Here is a 19,250-nt window from a genome sequence, read left to right as displayed (position 1 = left end):
ATAATCTATCTGTATGATAAAGTATTTTCTGACATAGTAAATTTTGTTCCTTTTTTTTTTTTTAACCAGTCAGTTCTTCACTTATGTTGACATCTTTGTACATCTTATCTCCACCCAGTGCTCTTAGGTCTAGTAGGCATTATAATGAAGTCATTGTCTTCAGATTCTGCTTCTACGACAGCCACACCTACCATGTCCATCTGTATCTCAGTAACTGCACTTGTAATGTCTTCTTCTTGCTCCAAGTTTCTCTTCAAAAGATTAGCGTGGTAAGCCATGGTTGTTGCAGGAACTTTCACTTTATAGTGCATTTTGTAGACCACTTCCCATACTGTAAAATGTATTTTTTTTGTACTCCCAGGTGAGTTTATTGTTGCCTGTTTGGTAGCAGATCTATGACCTTTTATTTGACTTTAAAATGCTGACCCTTGATTTTCTTTTTATGGAAGTGTTTCTGACTGCCTTTGAGTTTGGCTTTCCTTGTAAAACTGTTTTGATAGATCCAATTTAATACTCCTTTCTGGTCTTCTGTTTTGTAACTCTCTTTTCCCTTTGTCTTTTGTTTGCTTTCTTCTCAGGCACTGTACCAAAGCATTTGTGGTGAAAGGTTTTTCTTCTTTCAAATTTTTATTTGGTGTGTTTTTTATCACAAAGTTGTATATTGGTTCCTTGATACACATGACCTCAAGGTCTACATAATATGGAGAATCCACATTTATTTTTGCTATGGTAACTCTTCTAACTCTTCCATCAGTTAGTACACACAGGTGTATCTTTCCTGTCATCTGATCATCAGATTCTAGACTGGTTCTGACTCCTGCACTGCTGCACCTAGTGTCTCTCAGAACTTTTACTTTCTTGTCCCCAACATATCCTTTACTTACTGGCATGTTGTGGTTTGATATCATCCTTGATGTTTACCACACTAATCACTACTGGCACTGTTGATCCATTTGCTAACTTCAGCCAGCTATTGGTTAGAATATCAGAAAGTATGTAGATGACGTGGTCTTCTTTTTGAATTGTAAACTAGTTGTCACATGACAATAACTTTTGTACTTATTTAGCACATAGTAGCTGTTTTTCATATTCATGAAGATGGCATTAAATCACACTGAAGCATTAAAACATTGGTCAGTTTAAGTATTTTAATTGTATGTTATAAAGTGTTGTTAATTTGTGGATTTTTATGTTATTTCATATTTTCTTTAAATACTTTTTTTGCCATAATTTGATGATGCTGTGATTATAGTTTTTTTGACAATGTGTAATGTTCTAGACAGGAGATCTGAAAGCTAGTGAAAAGGTAATTATTGCAGCTGCTGCAGGAGGGCTAGGTCAGATTTGTGTAAGTAAATTTGATAATGTTATACTTTGATCTTAATAATAATTTACAAGTTTGGATGCAAGTTGTTGTGCTTGTTTTTTTATGTGAAGTTTTTTTTTGAGAATCAGTTTAGTTTTTTTTTGTAAGAGTAAACCTTAGTTTTTAGTCATAGTGTAATATGTTACCAATGTATTACTTCATCAGCTCTGTACCATTGCATGTGTTCTTGCATTTGTTGGATGACTGTATTTAATTGTACGTATCATGATGTATGAATTACTAGTAAGTATTTCTAAATATAAATTAGCTTTTTTGTAAGAACATGTATTCGCTCAATTCTCCACTGTAGGTTTTGAATATGTGCTTCACACTCTGCTCAGTTCCTATACTTTTTGCATAGGCTGATTTTCAAAGATCCCAGTGGTACTAGATATTTCTTTCACATAGGAAGGTCTAAGATGTAGTGTTGAAGAATTAGCCCAATGGTAGCTGCATGGCATCTGTCTGCCCCAGAGGGTCTCCTGATATGCCTTTTAAGTACTTCTTTGTTTTATTGGTGTGTGAGGTATTGTGGAGCTGAAATGTCCAAATGTCCAAAGTGGCTCAATGGTGAAATGCAAATCTTTACACAAAAAGCCCATGGGAAAGAATATTTATTGTAAAGGCTGTTGGTGTCATGCAAAGTTTGTAAGATATAATAGGGAGTTTGATGGAGAAGTCTGAAATATATTCAGTGACAAGTCTTAAACAACTGTTTTGTATTTTTCAGCCTTATCTGGCCATGTTACTCTAATACTGGTCATTGGTAGTGCATACTCCAAGAAGGACTGGATAAGATTTTAGTAGAGTATAAGAAAGTGATGTTTTTCAGTTCTCTTTCCTGCTGCAACTTTTAATACAAGGAGTCTTTTTGATAGCTCTGGTTATCATCATATTAATGAGATTAGTAAAGTTGACTTGCTTGTCAAAGGTTTTCCCAAGTTCCTCATTGCCTTTTTCCATAGAGACATCAATGGCTACAAAGGATTGTGATGGTTTTTCCTCATCAGCATGTTGTTTAGTGTGCAGAACATGGATGTGACTTTGGTAGGATTTCTGTAATCATTTCACTGTTCGCTTATTCTGCTAAAGGATGATTGCATCTTTCTTTTGATTTCAGCTTTATTAGAGAGACTGTGCTACACACCAGAATGCCATTAGTAAACATTAGAATACTACTGAGAAGTCTCCCATACAAGACTTTATGCTGGTATACTCTACCTATAACCCTAATGAGACAGGTCTTCTGGTGGTCAAAAGTCAAAGGCTATATCATCACATTTGTTGACTTGCATTCATAATATAATTGAATGACTATTTTATGAATTTATGTTCATAAATTTGGTATCAAAATGTATATTATAATCCAAATTTTAGTATTATACATAAGTTAATTTCTGAATTTAAAAGTAAATATTAAAAAATAGGCAACTAAACATTGATTTTTGTATATTATGTGGTATGTTGAATGTAACTCTAGTGTAGATTAGATGTTTGTGTTGTTAAAATATAAAGTATGTAGTTGTATACAAATTAGGAACTCATATTACTGATTTGCCAAGCTAGAATATAAAATAATAACATACTGTCTTTTTTATTTGCTGAAATATTGCTCAAATACTGATTAAAACAGAGTGGCCTTGCTCACTTCTTTTGTTTTGAAAATCCTACCTTATATACACTTACATCTGTCTATGGAAGTAGTGGAAGGAATAACTTGTAACTATGCATCTTTGTGTTATTTCTATCCTCTAGTTACACAATGTGGCAGATTGTCTTTTTCACTTAATGTTCTGTCAACCTATTCTTTATGTGTGGCACTGTGTGATACAAATTACAGACATAATTTGTGTTGGCTGTTGATCCTATATCCAGAGATTCATTCTCTATAATGTTGTCCAGAATGGAACTCCAAGTTTCCAGTGCTTGGACTAATCTTACAAATTGATTTTTATGGTCTCAGAACTGATGTATCAGCATATACTAAAACTAAAGTAAGCTAACTCTAACAATAGTGATAATTCTGTATTTCAATTTAAAATTCAGTTAAAATAACTGAAATTATCAATATTAAACACTACAGCTATAATCAACACATTGTAACACTGTACTAAGCCTATAAATGAACATATGGTAACATTACATAGAAAAACAAAACAAAAACTACTCCTGTACTTAAACTAAACATGATTATTGATGAGAAAGGGATTAAAATGAGTTCTCTGAACTAGAATATTTCTGAACTTTATGTTCACTATACGACTTGCATGAGAACAAAGCAAAGAACTGACAGTACATGTTTTTAATAAAGCTTTTATTTGGAACAGTTAATTGTTGCATACATAAGTAATAACCACATATGAACAATCATTTTTGTGAATTTTAATGACATATTAGTATAAGATTATGTCAATAGAATTTTGGTTATAGGTAATGCTGTAAGAGAAGGACATATCCAATCATATTTTCTAAACGTTAATTTGTATGCATAGTTTGAATAAATTACATAAGAACTACATTTATTTAATTATAGTTTTCAGTGTAATTAATCAGTATACTTTGATTTATTCACTTGTCTGTATATTGCAACTCTCATCAGTTATTTATTTCACTTATATGTATTTATCCTTCTCAGAATATTAGTTTTTCTTTGGTTTGAAATCAGTAACAATTTTTAAATTATATTTACATTATTGATAGTTTCTTACTTTAATAAACAGAGATACAAGTTTTCTCATTTGTATGATTACATTGCTAATGGTTACAGATCATAAATCCACTTCACAAAAAGTACAGCGTAGTTTCACTTTGAACAAAATTTGTTCCTTGTTCACAATATTTGATTAACATTTAAACTTATATGTTTTGATTCAGACTTTCCATACACAGAACAACACTGTTTCACACTGTGCTGAAGCCATATGTTAAGTAAACATTATGAAACGACAGTCATTTCACAAAGAGAAAACATTAGTTTCAATTCAACCTTAATTAAAAGTACTTAATTTGCATTATTCAATCAATCTTGATGTTATTTTAATAGAGGGTAAAAATTTCATCACTAAATGTATAGCTTTTAAAAATTTGCTACAGAATGTACCTGTTTTTTTATAATTAATTTCATTTGCTTTAAAGAATCAGATACAAGAAATATACAGTCATAGTATGGCATTGTGAATTTACATATACTCACACACAGCAAATATTGATTGGATATTTTTGTTGCAAAAATAGCTAATAGGAATGACAATGAATATTTATTTTCTCAGCTGTTATCAGCATAAATAAAGCAAGTCATATGATGTTAGAAGATGATTAAAATTTTTTCATTTAAAAAGGGGAATAATAATAATAAAAAAGTAGACCCCCAGTGACACAGTGGTATGTCTGCAGACTCGCACCAGGAGAAATGAGGTTTCAGTACCCATGGTGGGTAGAGCACAGAATTGCCTCTGTGTAGCTTTGTGCTTAATTCTAAAACAGTAATAAATTACAGAAACAAGTTGAATCAAAATGCAAAGATTATATTTTCAAGCCTACAAGTACATGTTTACAGTACTTATCAGTTTTAGCTGTTGAGACACAAGGTTGTTTCAAGAATAAGTCTGATTTTTAAGATGGTTTTTGCCCATAAACTCTATTACAATTTTTGTGAATTTTCTGCATAAACCCTGTTATGAACCACTATTGTCTGAGTTCATTTGGATGAGATCTACATTTGTTAATAAAATTATGATTTTTGATTTCTTTAACTTTTGTTTCATATATTACTGTATCACCATTAGAAAGACTTTAGCTTTTGGCAAAATGGTCTTGCACTTTGGTAACTATAATTCAATTTTGGATATGGAGGGTATGAGTAGATTCATTTTCTTATTTTTTTTTTGTATTATGAAATACAAAAAAAAAGAAGAATTACTCTATTGATACCACAAAAAAGCCATTTAATTTATTTGGCTTTCTAACTAAAAAAAATCATTTCTGTTTGCACTATTAGCTTGAGTGTAATTCTTTGAACTCACCATTCCCTATGTTAGTTATTTAGGAAGATTGACAGAATTATACAATTTAAAACAAACAATTTTGTTATCTTTAGAAACATATTCAGATAAGTGTGGGTTAGCTTTGAAATCTATCAGGTGTTAACAAAATGTATTTCCTGTGATAGCGAGAAATTCATCTTAAGGAATTTAAAAGAATTATAGAGTTTGTGAAGAAGTATTCAAGTTACAGAGATGAAAAAATAAGAATTTGTGACTTGGTATCTACATATTTTTACCCAATGCTTCCCTTTTAGGTTGAGGCACATCTCTGAATGTAAGCATTATTTCTGACATTTGGATGCAAATTGAGCATTCACTCCACATCAATGTACTTGAACTTTTTAACTATTTATCAGGCATATTCCCATTTCCTTTCCATTCTGGTAGATCATTCAGTCATGATTCACTCTGATATTTCCATAGTTGCTTTTTACATCAACTGTCAAGGGTACACCCTTTTCAAGACATTATCTTTATGGCATTGGGCTCATTTACATTAGGTTCATCTTTTTGCTTGCCATTTGCAAAGAGCTATGAACCTTGTAAATGACTGCCTACCTATGCTATGCCATGTTTACCCATGAAATGGTCTCTTCCCAGTTTTATATGGAGTTTGCTCTTAGTTGGGCATGTCCCTCATAAATAAATATCTTTACTGCTCACCTCTGACCCCAAACTTCTGCTCTGATCTCCTGTTTCTCATCCTTTGGCTTTCACTGTTGATTCTCTCAGCCTGGATTAGTCTCACTTTTTTTAATATGCTTACCCTCATCTTTACTTCCTCTCTCAGTTCATTGACTTGATGTATGACACTGCTTTTCAAGTTCTACTGTGATGTCTCTTTGGCCAATTCCATGTTGGTTTCTTTTGGTTTTTTTTGCTTAGTATCCAAATCTTTTTTTTAAATACCAGATGTGAGGGGACCTTCCAGGGAAGGCTCTGTTCTTTCAGTTTACTTCCTCTGGGATCTAAACATCCACCCATGTGTTTGCCGTGAGTGTGGACCCCTGAAGGGGAGGATAGGATCCTGGTGCTTAAGAAGTCCAGTCCTAACACACCACTTTGGCCTTGAATTCCTGTAGATAGGCAGCCTTGGGGTAGCCTTCTAGGGTTAATTGGCTGGTCCACTTGGACTATGAGCATGAAACAGACCCTCATTGCATTAATTGCAATGGCTCTCACCATCCTACTTTCATTCTTTCCCTAAGTGGTTGAAAGAAAAAGAGATGCAGCATTTGAAAAATTATTCAAAACATTACTTACACTGAGGTTGAAGAGTATCCACCACTTCAACTCAGACGTAATTCCCTCTGGGGAGGTACTGATATTGATGGGAGAGGTTGTTACGTAGAGTGTATGCTCTCCAATCACAACCTTTCACTTTTCAATACTGGTTCTTGTACTTATTTTCATGCACATAGTCAGTATTTTACTGCTATTGATCTCTCAATTTGCTCCCCTTCACTATTCTCCCACTTTTCATGGAGGGTTGACAATAATCCATGAGGCAGTGATCATTTATCATTTTCCTATAATTTTGAGAGAGACTGGCCATGGTTGATGGTACCTGACCCACGTTTCCTGGGGGAAGCTTGATCAAGCCAACTAGCCCTCTTTCATTGCTCTTGCAACTTGATCGTGCCGTCATCTGTAAGCCATCAGTAGATGACTGTGTGGCAGCAGTGACTGACTGTATTATACAGGCTGCTGCTCAATGTATTCCTAAAACCTTAACACATTTTCCATGATACCCTCATCTGTGGTGGAGTCCTGCCTGACTCGTGGCATGGAAGGCTCAAAAATGGGCCTTGGATACTTTTTGAAGATATCCCACACTCTTGAACCACATCACTTTCGAGCAGGCCTGTTTACATGCTCGGTGGGTAAGACATCAAAGCCAGAAGGATTGGATTAAGTTCACAACCAGCATCTCTTCTGCCACCATTTCCAAAGTCATATGGGACAAGATTTAAAAGGTCAGTGGGCAATATAATTTTGTCTCCTTTACAATCCTGCTTTTTAATGGCCAGGAAGTAGCTGATAGTCTAGGTGAAAGTTTTTGCTGGATATCTAGCACTGCTGCTTCATTCTTCACCTTCTTAGCCATCAAAACTTGGACAGAGTGATCACCTCTTTCCTTTTGAGCTGATTCTCTCTATGACTACAGTCGCCCCTTTACACTGATGGAACTAAAACTGGCTCTACATCGACTGGATCTGATGATATACACTACAAGATGCTGTGCCATCTATCTACTGTTTCTCTTTCTATTCTCCTGATTGTTTTTAACCATATCTGACAGGAGAATGTTTTTTTCTGATGCCTGGTGCCAGGCTATTGACATACCTTTCTCTAAGCCTGGGAAGGATCCCAAGATTCCTTTAAACTATCATCCAATTGCTTTGATGAGCTGGCTCTCTAAGACCTTAGAGAGGATGGTTAATACTCATCTTGTTTGATTCTTTGACTCAAACAACCCCCTCTCACTCACCCAGTGTAGGTTCTGACAACAATGCTTTACCACAGACCACCTGATTTGACTTGAAATATCAATAAGGGAATTCTTTCTCGAGTGACAATATCTTGTTTGTGCATTTCTTACTTTGAGAAAGCTTATGATACTGTGTGAAGGTGTGGCATCTTACAAGACCTTTATATCACATATCAAGCAGCTACAACTCAAATGCAGAAGAGCATTGAATATCCTTTGTGTCCTCTCTTCCACCACTCTTGGAACAGATCGGTGTTCTATGCTAAAGATATATAGTGCTTGTATTTGATCAAAGCTAGAATATGGCTGTGCCAGGATCTCAGCCTTGAAGTTGCTGGACCCTATTCGTCATTAGGAATTACAGCTTTGCACTGGGGCTTTCCACACTTCCTTAGTCCAGAGCTTGTATACAGAGTCTCATGAACCTCCTCTACACCTCTGCCCTTTGCAACTGACTTTACTATATGCTTCAAAACTTCAATCCTTACCACAGCATCCCACCAGGGGTTGTATATTTCTTCCTCAGTAGGCCATGCTTTTTCATAACAGAAGATCTGCCATTGTTCCTTTTGGCCTTTGTATCCAAGCACAGTTAGGTGGATTTGGTCTGTTCTTGGATAACATTGCTATATTCATTGGCCAAACCATCCCACCATGGCTTATTACAATTCCCAAATGTGACCTTTCTTTAAGTCATTTGAGAAGAGCAGATACTCCCAATTAGAAGTACCATCTTTTATTTTCTGAACATCGTTTGAACCATTCTTCCATTCCCATTTATACAGATGGTTCGAAATCAGGTGACCATGTGGGCTCTGTCATGGTTCGGTGGTTGAGCACAGAATCCCCTCTATAGTTTTGGTGTTCACTGCTGAACTATGTGCCATTCCTCTTGCCCTGGATCACATAGAAGCTAAGCAGTACTCAAATTGCTCTATTTATGCTGACTAGCTTAGTTATCTACTGGCCTATGAATCACTTCATGTTTGTTCTCACTCTTTTATCACTGAAATTTAAAACTATCTGGCCCATTTCTCTTTAACATCTACATTTATCGAATTTTTCTTGATACCAGACCAAATTGGTATTTGCAGGGATGAGCTCGCTGACACCATAGCTAAATCTGTTTGCTCTGGTGCTATCACTACTGTGCCTGTTCCATACATGGACTATGGTCCTATATTCAAGGCTTAGCTCCGTGCCAGTTAGCAGCCGACTTGGAGTGAGCAATGTGAAAACAAGGTTTTCCAAATAAAACCCTCTATTGGACTTTGGCCATCTTGCTGCTGTTAGGACCAGAAAGAGGAATTTGTTCTAACTAGACTATGCATTGGTCACAGTTTTTTTTTAACTCGTTGTTTTTGTTTATCTGGGACTGATGCACTGATGTGTTATCTGTGTGACATTCAGGTCACAATGAGCCATATTTTACTGTCTTACTGTTGTTATGACTCTCAAAGATGGCACCATTTTAAATGTGTTTTGTCCAAGGTTTATCTATAATGTTAGAAACTGTCATTGGCAATTGTGGCACTGTCCAGATGTTTGGCACAGATAGCATAGTAGCTTTGTGCTATAAAATGCCAAACCAACCAACCAACTACACGAGATGTATTTAATTCTTTCTTCATCTTCATGATCCCTTTTTTCATCATAGGATGTCGTCCCTCCATCTTAACCACCTGTCAAACTGTCATGTAGCCTACTTCTTGTCACATTCCTATCATTCTTTCACTTTGTCTGTCTGTCAATGAATATGATGGGTGTTTTATAATTGGTCCATTTCTCACTGAATTTCCTCCTGGCCATCCAAGTGTGAACCTTCCTTCTGCCCTTTTTATTGGATGTTTGATTATGATTTGTTGGTCTCCATTGTTACTGGTTATCGGGCAGTGTTTTCTGTTACATTTTGCCTTTTTCAGTACCACATGGAGTCTTTTTTTTTCCACTGCAATCTTTACTCCATTCTACTCCTTTCTTCTCAGACTCCCATGCTTGACTGGATTTTTAAAATGGTTTTTTCATGCTCTAATGCATTTTCTGTTTTAGCCATCAAATCCTTGCTTTTAATATCACCTTTCTCTCAGTTCTTCAGCCCTCCCTCTTGCTAGTGATTACTGTCATTCAGATGTATATACTTCTTACACCCTCTTCCACTGCATTTCAGTACTCACCTGCCCAGACCAGTTCTTCATTTCTTAGACTTCTACCATTTAGTAGAATGACTGTTCTTTCTTTCTTGTTTCCTGCACTCTCACCTCTATGATTATTCAGACCTGGATTGGTTCCTGTGTCCTGTTTGAACTGTTCATTGTTCCTCATTATGAATATCACCTTTCAGGGTCTCTTCCATCATCTGTTCCTACCTTTGGATAGTTGTTCTATCTGGGACCTCTTTCAATTTATCAGGGTCTCTTCCATCATCTGTTCCTACCCTTGGATAGTTCTTCTACCTGGGATCTCTTTCCTTTTACCTTTACTGAATGGATCAGTCAGCTTCTCAAGTTGGTATTTTCTTTGTTGAGTCTGGATGCTTACAGGCTATTTTATGTTTTGTTGCATATGATTTGACAACTTTTTCATTTTCTTGCTTCCACTTTTCACCAACCCTCAAATGAGATCTATTGTAAGGCACGTGTTTGTTGCTTATTATATTCGCTATCTGGTTGTTTAGTTTTCTGCAATATTTAAACTTTTCCCAGTTGCCATACTTCAGTTGACTCATACCAATTTCATGGAAAAACTATTACCTGGGAAGTGATAGCCCACTTCTTTGGCTCATGTTTGCTGTTGTTGTTTTTTTTAAATGGGATTTCACAATCACAATTTGTACTGTCTTTCCTTATGCAAATTCTCCTTTTCTGTTTTCTTAAAGTGAAACACAGGAAATCTTTACCATTTACTAGTTTATCGCCTTTGGGGTGAAGGACCATGGAGAATCCTTACAGTCTGGGCTTAACACAATATGGTGAGAAGTGGGGTAGTGGTGACACTGTTAGTATAGTTTGAATCACCACTCACACAGCTACTGTGTTCTTCTCTTGCAACCAGAGTCATTCTGGTAGAGTTGAGGTTAGCACATGTTGTATGGTCTGATTGAACCCTAACCATACCACACATATTGGCTCACTGACCACTTGTGTGTGGGTGCTTAGTTGATCATGATCATATCCTGCCCATTTCTCTGACATTTCAGGCATCCCTTTCCTTCTCAGGTGAAGAGTATATTTTGGATTTTCTGTGTATAGAGGAAAGTTATGATTCTTGGCACTTAACATCTTCCTAACCTGAAAATGTAATTCCAATTCTAACATGCTTCCACCTAACTTTTTCATTTCCAGTGCACCTTTTTGTTTTGTTGTCCTATCTAAGAATAAAGTTATCATGAGTTCTAGGACACAGGGGAGTTGCTGCATATGAAGGTTGTGTTATCGTCTTATTGGTGGAGGGATGTTGTTGCATGATTATGTCATCATGCACCAGTGCAGTTCACATTAAAAATGTGAATTTAGAAGGAGTTAGCTGAAGGCTAACAACATTCAAATTTCATAGGCAGGCATGTGAAGGAAATAGCATTTATATCTATGGAGGTCAGTATCTGTTAGAAATACATTTTCAAATAAGGAAAGTGTTAACTTTTCTAATCAGCCATTGCTTTAGAACATCATTTTAATTTTATATTGCTCCAGAAGGTTTGCTTTTAGTATTATTAAAAATATTTGTTTTAATCTGTTTAGTAGAATTATTTGTACAATGTATAAGATGCTCTTCTAAAACAGAAGAAAAATATTATCTGTAAAATATATTTTGAAGTAAATAATGATTGTTTGTAAGAGTTAACTGTTTTGCTCAAATGTAGTTATTGGAAGTAATACTACACATGTTTGTTAATGTACATTATAAAGAAAATGTTTTGTGATAGAAATGAAAATAAAAAGAATAATATTCTGTAAAACTTTGTTATATAAGTTCAATGCTATTTAGTTAATTACTATAGTATATGCACAATGTTGTCATAAGATGAAAAAGATATTTTCTTAATTAAAAGCATTTTTTTATGGTAGCTCAATAAATTCGTGATTGATTTTCACATTGCATACACTCTCAGATTTTAAGCATTATGACTGAATATCTGGGATTATGATAAGACAGTTTCTTTGCAAAAGTCAGGAATAGTTTTCATTCAACACATTTACAAGTGTGGTATAATATTTGGCACTGATTGTTACTCTTTCCTTCATGGTTCTTTTCATTCTTGTGTTTGTGTATTTTTACATTGTACGTTAGTAAACCAGTGTCATCAGTGATTAATTCCATTAATTTATATCATGCTTATTTTATTACTTTACACATTTTTTATCTGTACTTTTTCAATGGCATATGTCAATTAATTTTTTTGTACTGTTGATTAAGCATCCATGATTGGCTAGTCATTAGAATATTTGTATTAAGGAAAAAATATTACATTGAACTTTACAGAATATCCTGTTTTTTTTCTTCTTTAATATACTTTCTATTTAAAGGTTCAAATCTCTATTAAATCACTTTAATTTGTATTATTTGTTTCAAATAGTAACTCATGATAGGCATAATTCATTTAGCAAAAATGGTAATTTCAGTAACATGTTAAGCAACAAGACAGCCAGTTTAAATAGGCAAAATAATAGTTTTACTTTCAGGTTAAGCACCAAGGAAGCTATCTGTGTTAAATTAGAAATGTCAAAATCTTTAAAAGTCATTCTGAAAAAAAGATTTATCTTTTTTGTTATTAGCTTTTAATAGTGTATGTGTTGTGTTTGTATAGAATAAGAAAGACATGTCTGAACACTTGCTTGGGCTTTCTTGATGTTTACAGTGTTTAGAATTTAAAATATTGATTAAGTAAACAAGAGTTCGTGAATTTAAATCTTAGCCAAGATAAGAACTCCAGAGTAATATTTTAAAAATGTACTTTCAAGAGTTACTGTTGGATAATATTATACAAGGAGCTTTAAGTTTTTTAGTTTATATAACTCATTTAGTAAGGTGATGATATTAGGTCTGCAAATAAAACCAAATCTGCTTTTTGTTGTAATTTCATAACAATTAAGTAGGTGTGCCAGTATATAAAAAATGTAGTTAAAAGTGTAAGTTATTTATACTACATAATCTTGTTGCTTTTAAGGTTCAGTGGGCTAAAAATTATGATTGCCATGTTATTGCTATATGTTCTTCAGAAGAAGGAGCAACATACTTGATGGTGAGTGAGTGTACATGTGTCATAATAGTATAGTTCTTTAGGCCATTAAAGAAAATGTATTTTATATCATTACATAGTGTGTTTTCAATGTTTTCTGTATATCATATTTTCTAATTTTCATTCTTAATATTATTCCCATAAAAAAAACCCTGTAATTTTGCTACCACTGTACCATTGATGTTCTCTACTAAATCTAAAATTGTCTGATTATTGTAAAATGAATCTTTTTAAAACTGTTATTTACAAAGATAGTGCAGAACAAGTTAAGTCACATTAAAAAATACTACTGAGCTAAGTTTTTATAAAATGTTTGTTATTTACGCATAACAATTTAGAGAATATATTAAATAGTAAAAAAATTATATTCAGTATTATTACTCACCCTATAAAGCAAAAAGTAAAACTATTTTTAAAAAACACTAGACTGAAATTTGACACTTTCTTAATAAGAAAATGTTTTGTATTCATGAGATTGTGAAAAATTTTCATAGCATTTTTACCATACATGTAGAAGGTGAATTCATATTTATATTTCTTTACAGTACATACATATAATGCATAATAATTAGAATAAGTACTTATCTGAGTGTGTATGACAGGCATGAATATATAAATATAGCAAAAATAGTATCAAATATGAAACAGTTGAGAAATGAAATAAAAAATAAACAGTATCATCAGTACCCAAACTGAATTACAAGGCACAATAATGTATATCATATATATTCATCAAGGTTTGTGTTTGTTTTCTTCTGAAGTTTTATGAAACATTAAGTTCTTTTTTCATATCTTGATAGTGAACATATTTGTAATAAATAATATATATATATATATATTTACATATTCATAATGATTACTTTGTTCTTAAATTCAAACTTATATCCTAAAGTTAGTGTTGAAATATATGTATGTCTGATGAACTAGTGCAATGTGTTACTGTACACAATGATGTATCATTAAACTTAGGCAAATATAGTATTTTTAAAAGAATTTTATCAAGTTTAATAAAATAATTTTTGACAAGTAATCTGTTCTGATTTTAATCTTGTTGCTTATTAATTAAAGTAGTACTGTTATATTTATTTATTAAGTTATTTGATGATGAAAAAACTTAAAATACATCCCCTATATTATTTGTCATTTATATGAATTCTATTATATTAGGATCTAGGATGATACAGTGATTAATTGTAAAGAAAAAAGTAGGGTGTTTTGAAAGAAGAATACCAGTAAGCTGAACGTTTTGTAAATACAGCTTTTATGCTTTATTGTTTTTGATTAAATATTTACTGTTTTTATATTTGGTCTTCTACTTTTGCTTACAGCAGCGAAAAAGTTAAACAAAAATAAGACGATCTAGGCAAATTACTAAGGCTTAAAGCTATAATTTTTTAAAGTTACATTTTAGTATATAAACAATATTTAAAACATAGATTAACTGACATGATGAACAGCGAGTTTGAAGAATATTCATGTATGTAAATATTTCCCTATATTTAACAAAACAGGTTATCTATTAAAACATGAATTTGTAAGTGGTTTGTTTTCATTAAACCTTTCTCTTTCCAAAAAATAATCCAATTTTTTGGTAGTTATTAAATCTTTTAATATCTAGCAGTAGAGAGTGGTTTAATTATGTTTCAGATCAGGTTTATTAACTCTTCCTGCAAAAGTGTTAAAATCTTTTGAAGTGTTAAAATAAATTTGTCTTTAATCATTTCCTGTATTGAAAGGGTATAATTAAACAGTGATTTTGTGTAGGTTTTGGGCTTCTGCTAATGTATCAAGATTAATAGTAACACAAATATTTTTATGGTGAAATTAAATCACAATCAAAAAAGGGAAAAAGATTTCTACTATTAGCAAATGATAAAGGATAGTAATATTTTTAATGTTAACAATGTTTGGCCTAGGACAACCTTGGTTTGGTGATTTTAAGCATTAAAAACTTGTTTATTACGCATCATTTTTTGCGGTAAATTTTTTTAAATTCTTTTATTTTTGTGTAAATAAACAGTGAATATGAATACACAGGAAATTTTCACTTTCCAAATGTCATTACTAAGGTGAAAGACAATTCTCCCTGTAGAAAAGGAAAAAATGATGTTATAACATTCTTGTTGATTTTTATTAAATCTTTCATTTTTGCAACTTAGGTTTTCACTGATTGTAAAGATATTTTCAACTATTGCTGTAACATATGTCAAGCTTAGTAGTATTTTCTCATTATCAATATTTTCCAATAGCTGTTGAAAAGGCATGAAACATGCTTCTTGAATATGATACATTTATTTACTTCTATTGATAGTTCCATCCTGTAATAATTCAGTTTGAGCACTGACCAACAAAATACTGCTTCTTCTTCAGATGTGGAGAGAATACTTTATCCAAGTGATATTAACAGTTTTAAAACATACTAATTTAGATAACATTTTAAGAGTTAGCATCAACTAATAGGTGATATTGAAATATTTTGGCAGTCAGAAATAAGGCTTTAAAGAACTGTTGTGATTTTTCTATGTGATCAGCAGGCGTAACATCCAGATTATTAGTAGCAGAGTTATAGTTATGTAGTGACATTTAGTTTTCTTCAGTAACATTTAGTATGTAGTGCAGGATTTGCAGGCCTTTTTAGGAATTGATAGAGGCCTGGGATATTTCTATTTCTTGAGGCCTCTGCTAACTGTAATAAAAATAAAAAATGAAGACACGTGAAAACAAAGTAAAATGGTCATTAGTTCAAATGAAAAGTGAAACATAATATCAATATTTGTATTTAACGTATATATTTATTACCATTTAATACCTTGGTCAGTTGATTCCAATGCTAAAATGTGGGAAGATTAAGGTACACATTAACAACGAACAGCAATCAATTGAAGTGCTATTTTCTGGTATGCAAGGAATTACAAAAGGTGCAGAGACAAGTGAAGTTTCTTTATAGATTACTGTGCATTATTTATTGGCCAAAGAACCTTTTCTACTGGATTGTTTATGAATTTGTTAGGTTAGCTTTAGGCCCTGAAGAATTGAACTTAAATTGCTGATTGCTTGGATTGAAGCTACCTCCAAAATGTGCATTAGCCTAACTGCAACCTACATACCCAATGTATAATACTAATGGATAAAGCTGGTTCACTTCCTAAATACTGCACTGTGTGTGCACACAATATGTAGACATGAACTCTCTTCTCAGTTGTTTTGAGTATCCCTTCCCCCTCAAGCAGCATCATTGTAGTGCTATTTGGATAAAGGTTTTATGATTGCAGAAATGAATGCTAAAATATTACCTTATGTTTGAAAGGTTTAAGACTGACATATTATCAAGAATACTAGTTTTACTATATAGTTCTAAAGGTAAGGAGGAGAATTTTATTGATTGAACAATATAAATCCTGTCTCTGAGTATTTGTGTGAAGTGATAGTGCCATGCCATTGATTATAATAATTCTCATTTTCAGTTAGTTTCTTGTACAGTAGCACATTTAAAGTCAATACAATCGAAGTAATATGTTGTTGGATAATTCATATTTTGGGACTCAAAAGTAATGCAATAAAACAAAAATTTATTTTTCTTTGGTTGATTAATACAGATGTTCTCCAAAGAAAATTGCATTAACTAGTTGGAAGTGTTAAAAATGTCTTTTTTGTCATAGCTCAAAATATTTACTTTACATCTCTATTTTATAAGTGGTAACACACGTACATTTATAATATTTTCTATTTAGCTTTTTTTAAATAATCAAAGTATGCAAGTAGTAATTGGAAGTTAGAACTGCTCTTTCATCATAAATCAAAAGATTCTTATATTAATCCCAAAATATACTGAAACTGTATTTATAGTGAAAACTATTCTATAGTCTTGATCCATGAATATTTCAAAGAAATGTTAAATGCTTCTACTTATTAAAATTCATGAACAATGGACAAATATTTGCTAATTTTTTTAAATCTGCACTTAGCTAAGTGGATGTTTCATAGGTGTAGATAAATTGCAACTGTTGTACTTTTTCATCCTTTTATGCTCTGAATGAAATAAAGCTTTATTTTTTAAATGATTTTGATCAATGCCCTGTTTAGAGATATGAATTTTTTAAATTGTATTGTATATCAATATCTATCCTTTTTGTTTCAAAATATTACAGTGTCTTGCAAAGATATTTGTATTAACCAAATTTTATTTTATTTTAGCAATTTCATAATGATGTAAGTATTATGAAAGTTGTTGTTGAGATGCTGTAAAGAAACAAGAGTTGAATAAGAAGAAAATGAATGAGAAAATCAAAGTAAAGAATTGGGGTGACTAATTGGTGTTATACAGCTATACAGTTGAGCATTGGGAAAAAGATTAAAACTATAATGAAGTTAAAAATGTTTGTTTAATAAAATTTTGTGTGAATACAAGTTCAGAAAAGAAAAAAAGGGTGGATACATCAAGTTACTTGGTCATTACAAAACAGAAGATATATCAATTTATCTGAATTTAAATTTGTTACTGCCCATATGCAGTGTGCTCAATCATACTATTTATGCAGAAGTCTTAGCATTATTCTATATTATGAACTGTTCTCTGTTTAAATGTGTATATCATAAAACTAAGTGATGTTTTATTTTTGAAAATATTTTCTGGATAGTCTACTGTGTAGTATATAATACTTTAAGAACATTTATCCTAAAATGATACAACACTGAATTTGCATTTTATTCAGTTTATTATGTACTGATTTGTTTTTATACTAGTTTAAGTTCTGTAAGTATGTTTTGGAGTAAAACTATTATTATTATGTATTTTGAAGTTTGGTATGTAATTTGTAAAAAAAAAAATTATCATGTACACATTTTCCAGATAAAGTATGTATACTTGCATGAATAGTTCACATTCATGTACTAACATGTGATTCATGCTATTTTTAAGTTGTTTTTAATGGTTCTTTTCAAGCAAATTCATCATAATAGATTTGCATGTTTGACATAACGTAATAATTTAATACCTGCAATATATATTGAGATGGAAATGCAGATTATCATGTAACTAATATGTGCAAAAAAAAATATTAATTTTTGAAGTGTCTTAAATGTTTATAGGTTATAAGAATAAGTAGATGTATATTCAGACTTGGGAATTCCTGCTGTAATTAACAAGCTGTTAAAGTTATCAGTTGTGCAGAAGATAGAGGATAGCACCAGACTTATGTTGAGAATGTGCAGTAAAATATTGAAATTATCTGTATAGATGTTTATAAAGGGTTAAAATAAGTTTAAGGAGTTAGAGAAAGCATCAGTCATTTGAAATTAAAGTACAAAGCCTACTACCAAATAAATACTTGAGAATACAATATTGTATGTAATTAATCCCAATGTTTAGATATGGGTGTAGTGCAGTAAAGTTTACAGAATATAAATATCTCTATTACAAATGAAAGGATCCTTGGAACTAACTCTGTTTTTGGAAATTCACATAATGATGGGTTAGTGATTATATTGGAGAGAAAAGACCAGCTCACTTGCAGTATCTTCACTTAAAGTGAATAGGGTGATAATGAAGTTCCGGTAATGTCAAAAACTGCAATTTTTACAAAGCCCAGATGCCCAGAACTAACAGTATGAACTCATCATATTTTGAGAACTGTGGAAGATGACCTTCATCAAACAGCTAACTATGGATATTTCATGGGTTCAAGTATGTTATAACAGCACCAGAAATTACATCTTAATAGCACAGACTACAGTGGCAGAGTAGCTACATGGAAGCCACACCCAACTCCAAGCAATGTTGCTTGTTAACAACACTGTGATTTTTTGCAACAAGTACAAATTTGCACAATTCTCAGAGAATGAACACACTTTAATTTTCAACTAACTTCCAAAGAACTTTTGTTAAGCCAAGAATTTTCTGTTAGGGTGTGGGGTACCATTTGGGCAGTTGGTTATATGAGAAGGGATGGCCACAGCTGCTCAATACATCACAATTCTAAAGCACTAATTTCTACATATCTGTGCAATTGACCAACGTAATTGCTTATCTTTAATTAACCCTAGTAACAAAAGATGACTCAGAGGTCAAGCATTACCACTTTCTTAAGGTCAATAAGCAAATATGAACCCTGTTGA

General features: G+C 32.5%; 2 protein-coding genes across 2 annotated transcripts in view; one reads left to right on the top strand and one right to left on the bottom strand.

Moving 5' to 3' along the window:
* The first annotated feature begins 913 nt into the window (after nt 1–913).
* On the top strand, nt 914–17,586 carry LOC143245601 (prostaglandin reductase-3-like). The gene is made up of 4 exons (XM_076491959.1): nt 914–976; nt 1,280–1,348; nt 13,065–13,139; nt 17,331–17,586. Exons 1-4 carry the CDS (start codon nt 914–916, stop codon nt 17,379–17,381), a joined length of 258 nt encoding a protein of 85 aa, XP_076348074.1. The 3' UTR covers nt 17,382–17,586.
* The window catches only part of LOC143245020 (uncharacterized), a 32,312-nt gene continuing 26,566 nt past the window's right edge, over nt 13,505–19,250 (bottom strand). Inside the window, exon 8 of the mRNA XM_076490773.1 lies at nt 13,505–15,822. The gene's annotated coding sequence lies outside the window, so the exon portion shown is untranslated. The remainder of the gene's footprint in view (nt 15,823–19,250) is intronic.

This window comes from Tachypleus tridentatus, chromosome 2 (genome assembly GCF_004210375.1).
Source record: "Tachypleus tridentatus isolate NWPU-2018 chromosome 2, ASM421037v1, whole genome shotgun sequence".
NCBI lineage: Eukaryota > Metazoa > Arthropoda > Merostomata > Xiphosura > Limulidae > Tachypleus > Tachypleus tridentatus.
The sequence above is the reverse complement of the archived record's forward strand: the minus strand, read 5'-3'. Positions and strand labels throughout refer to the sequence as shown.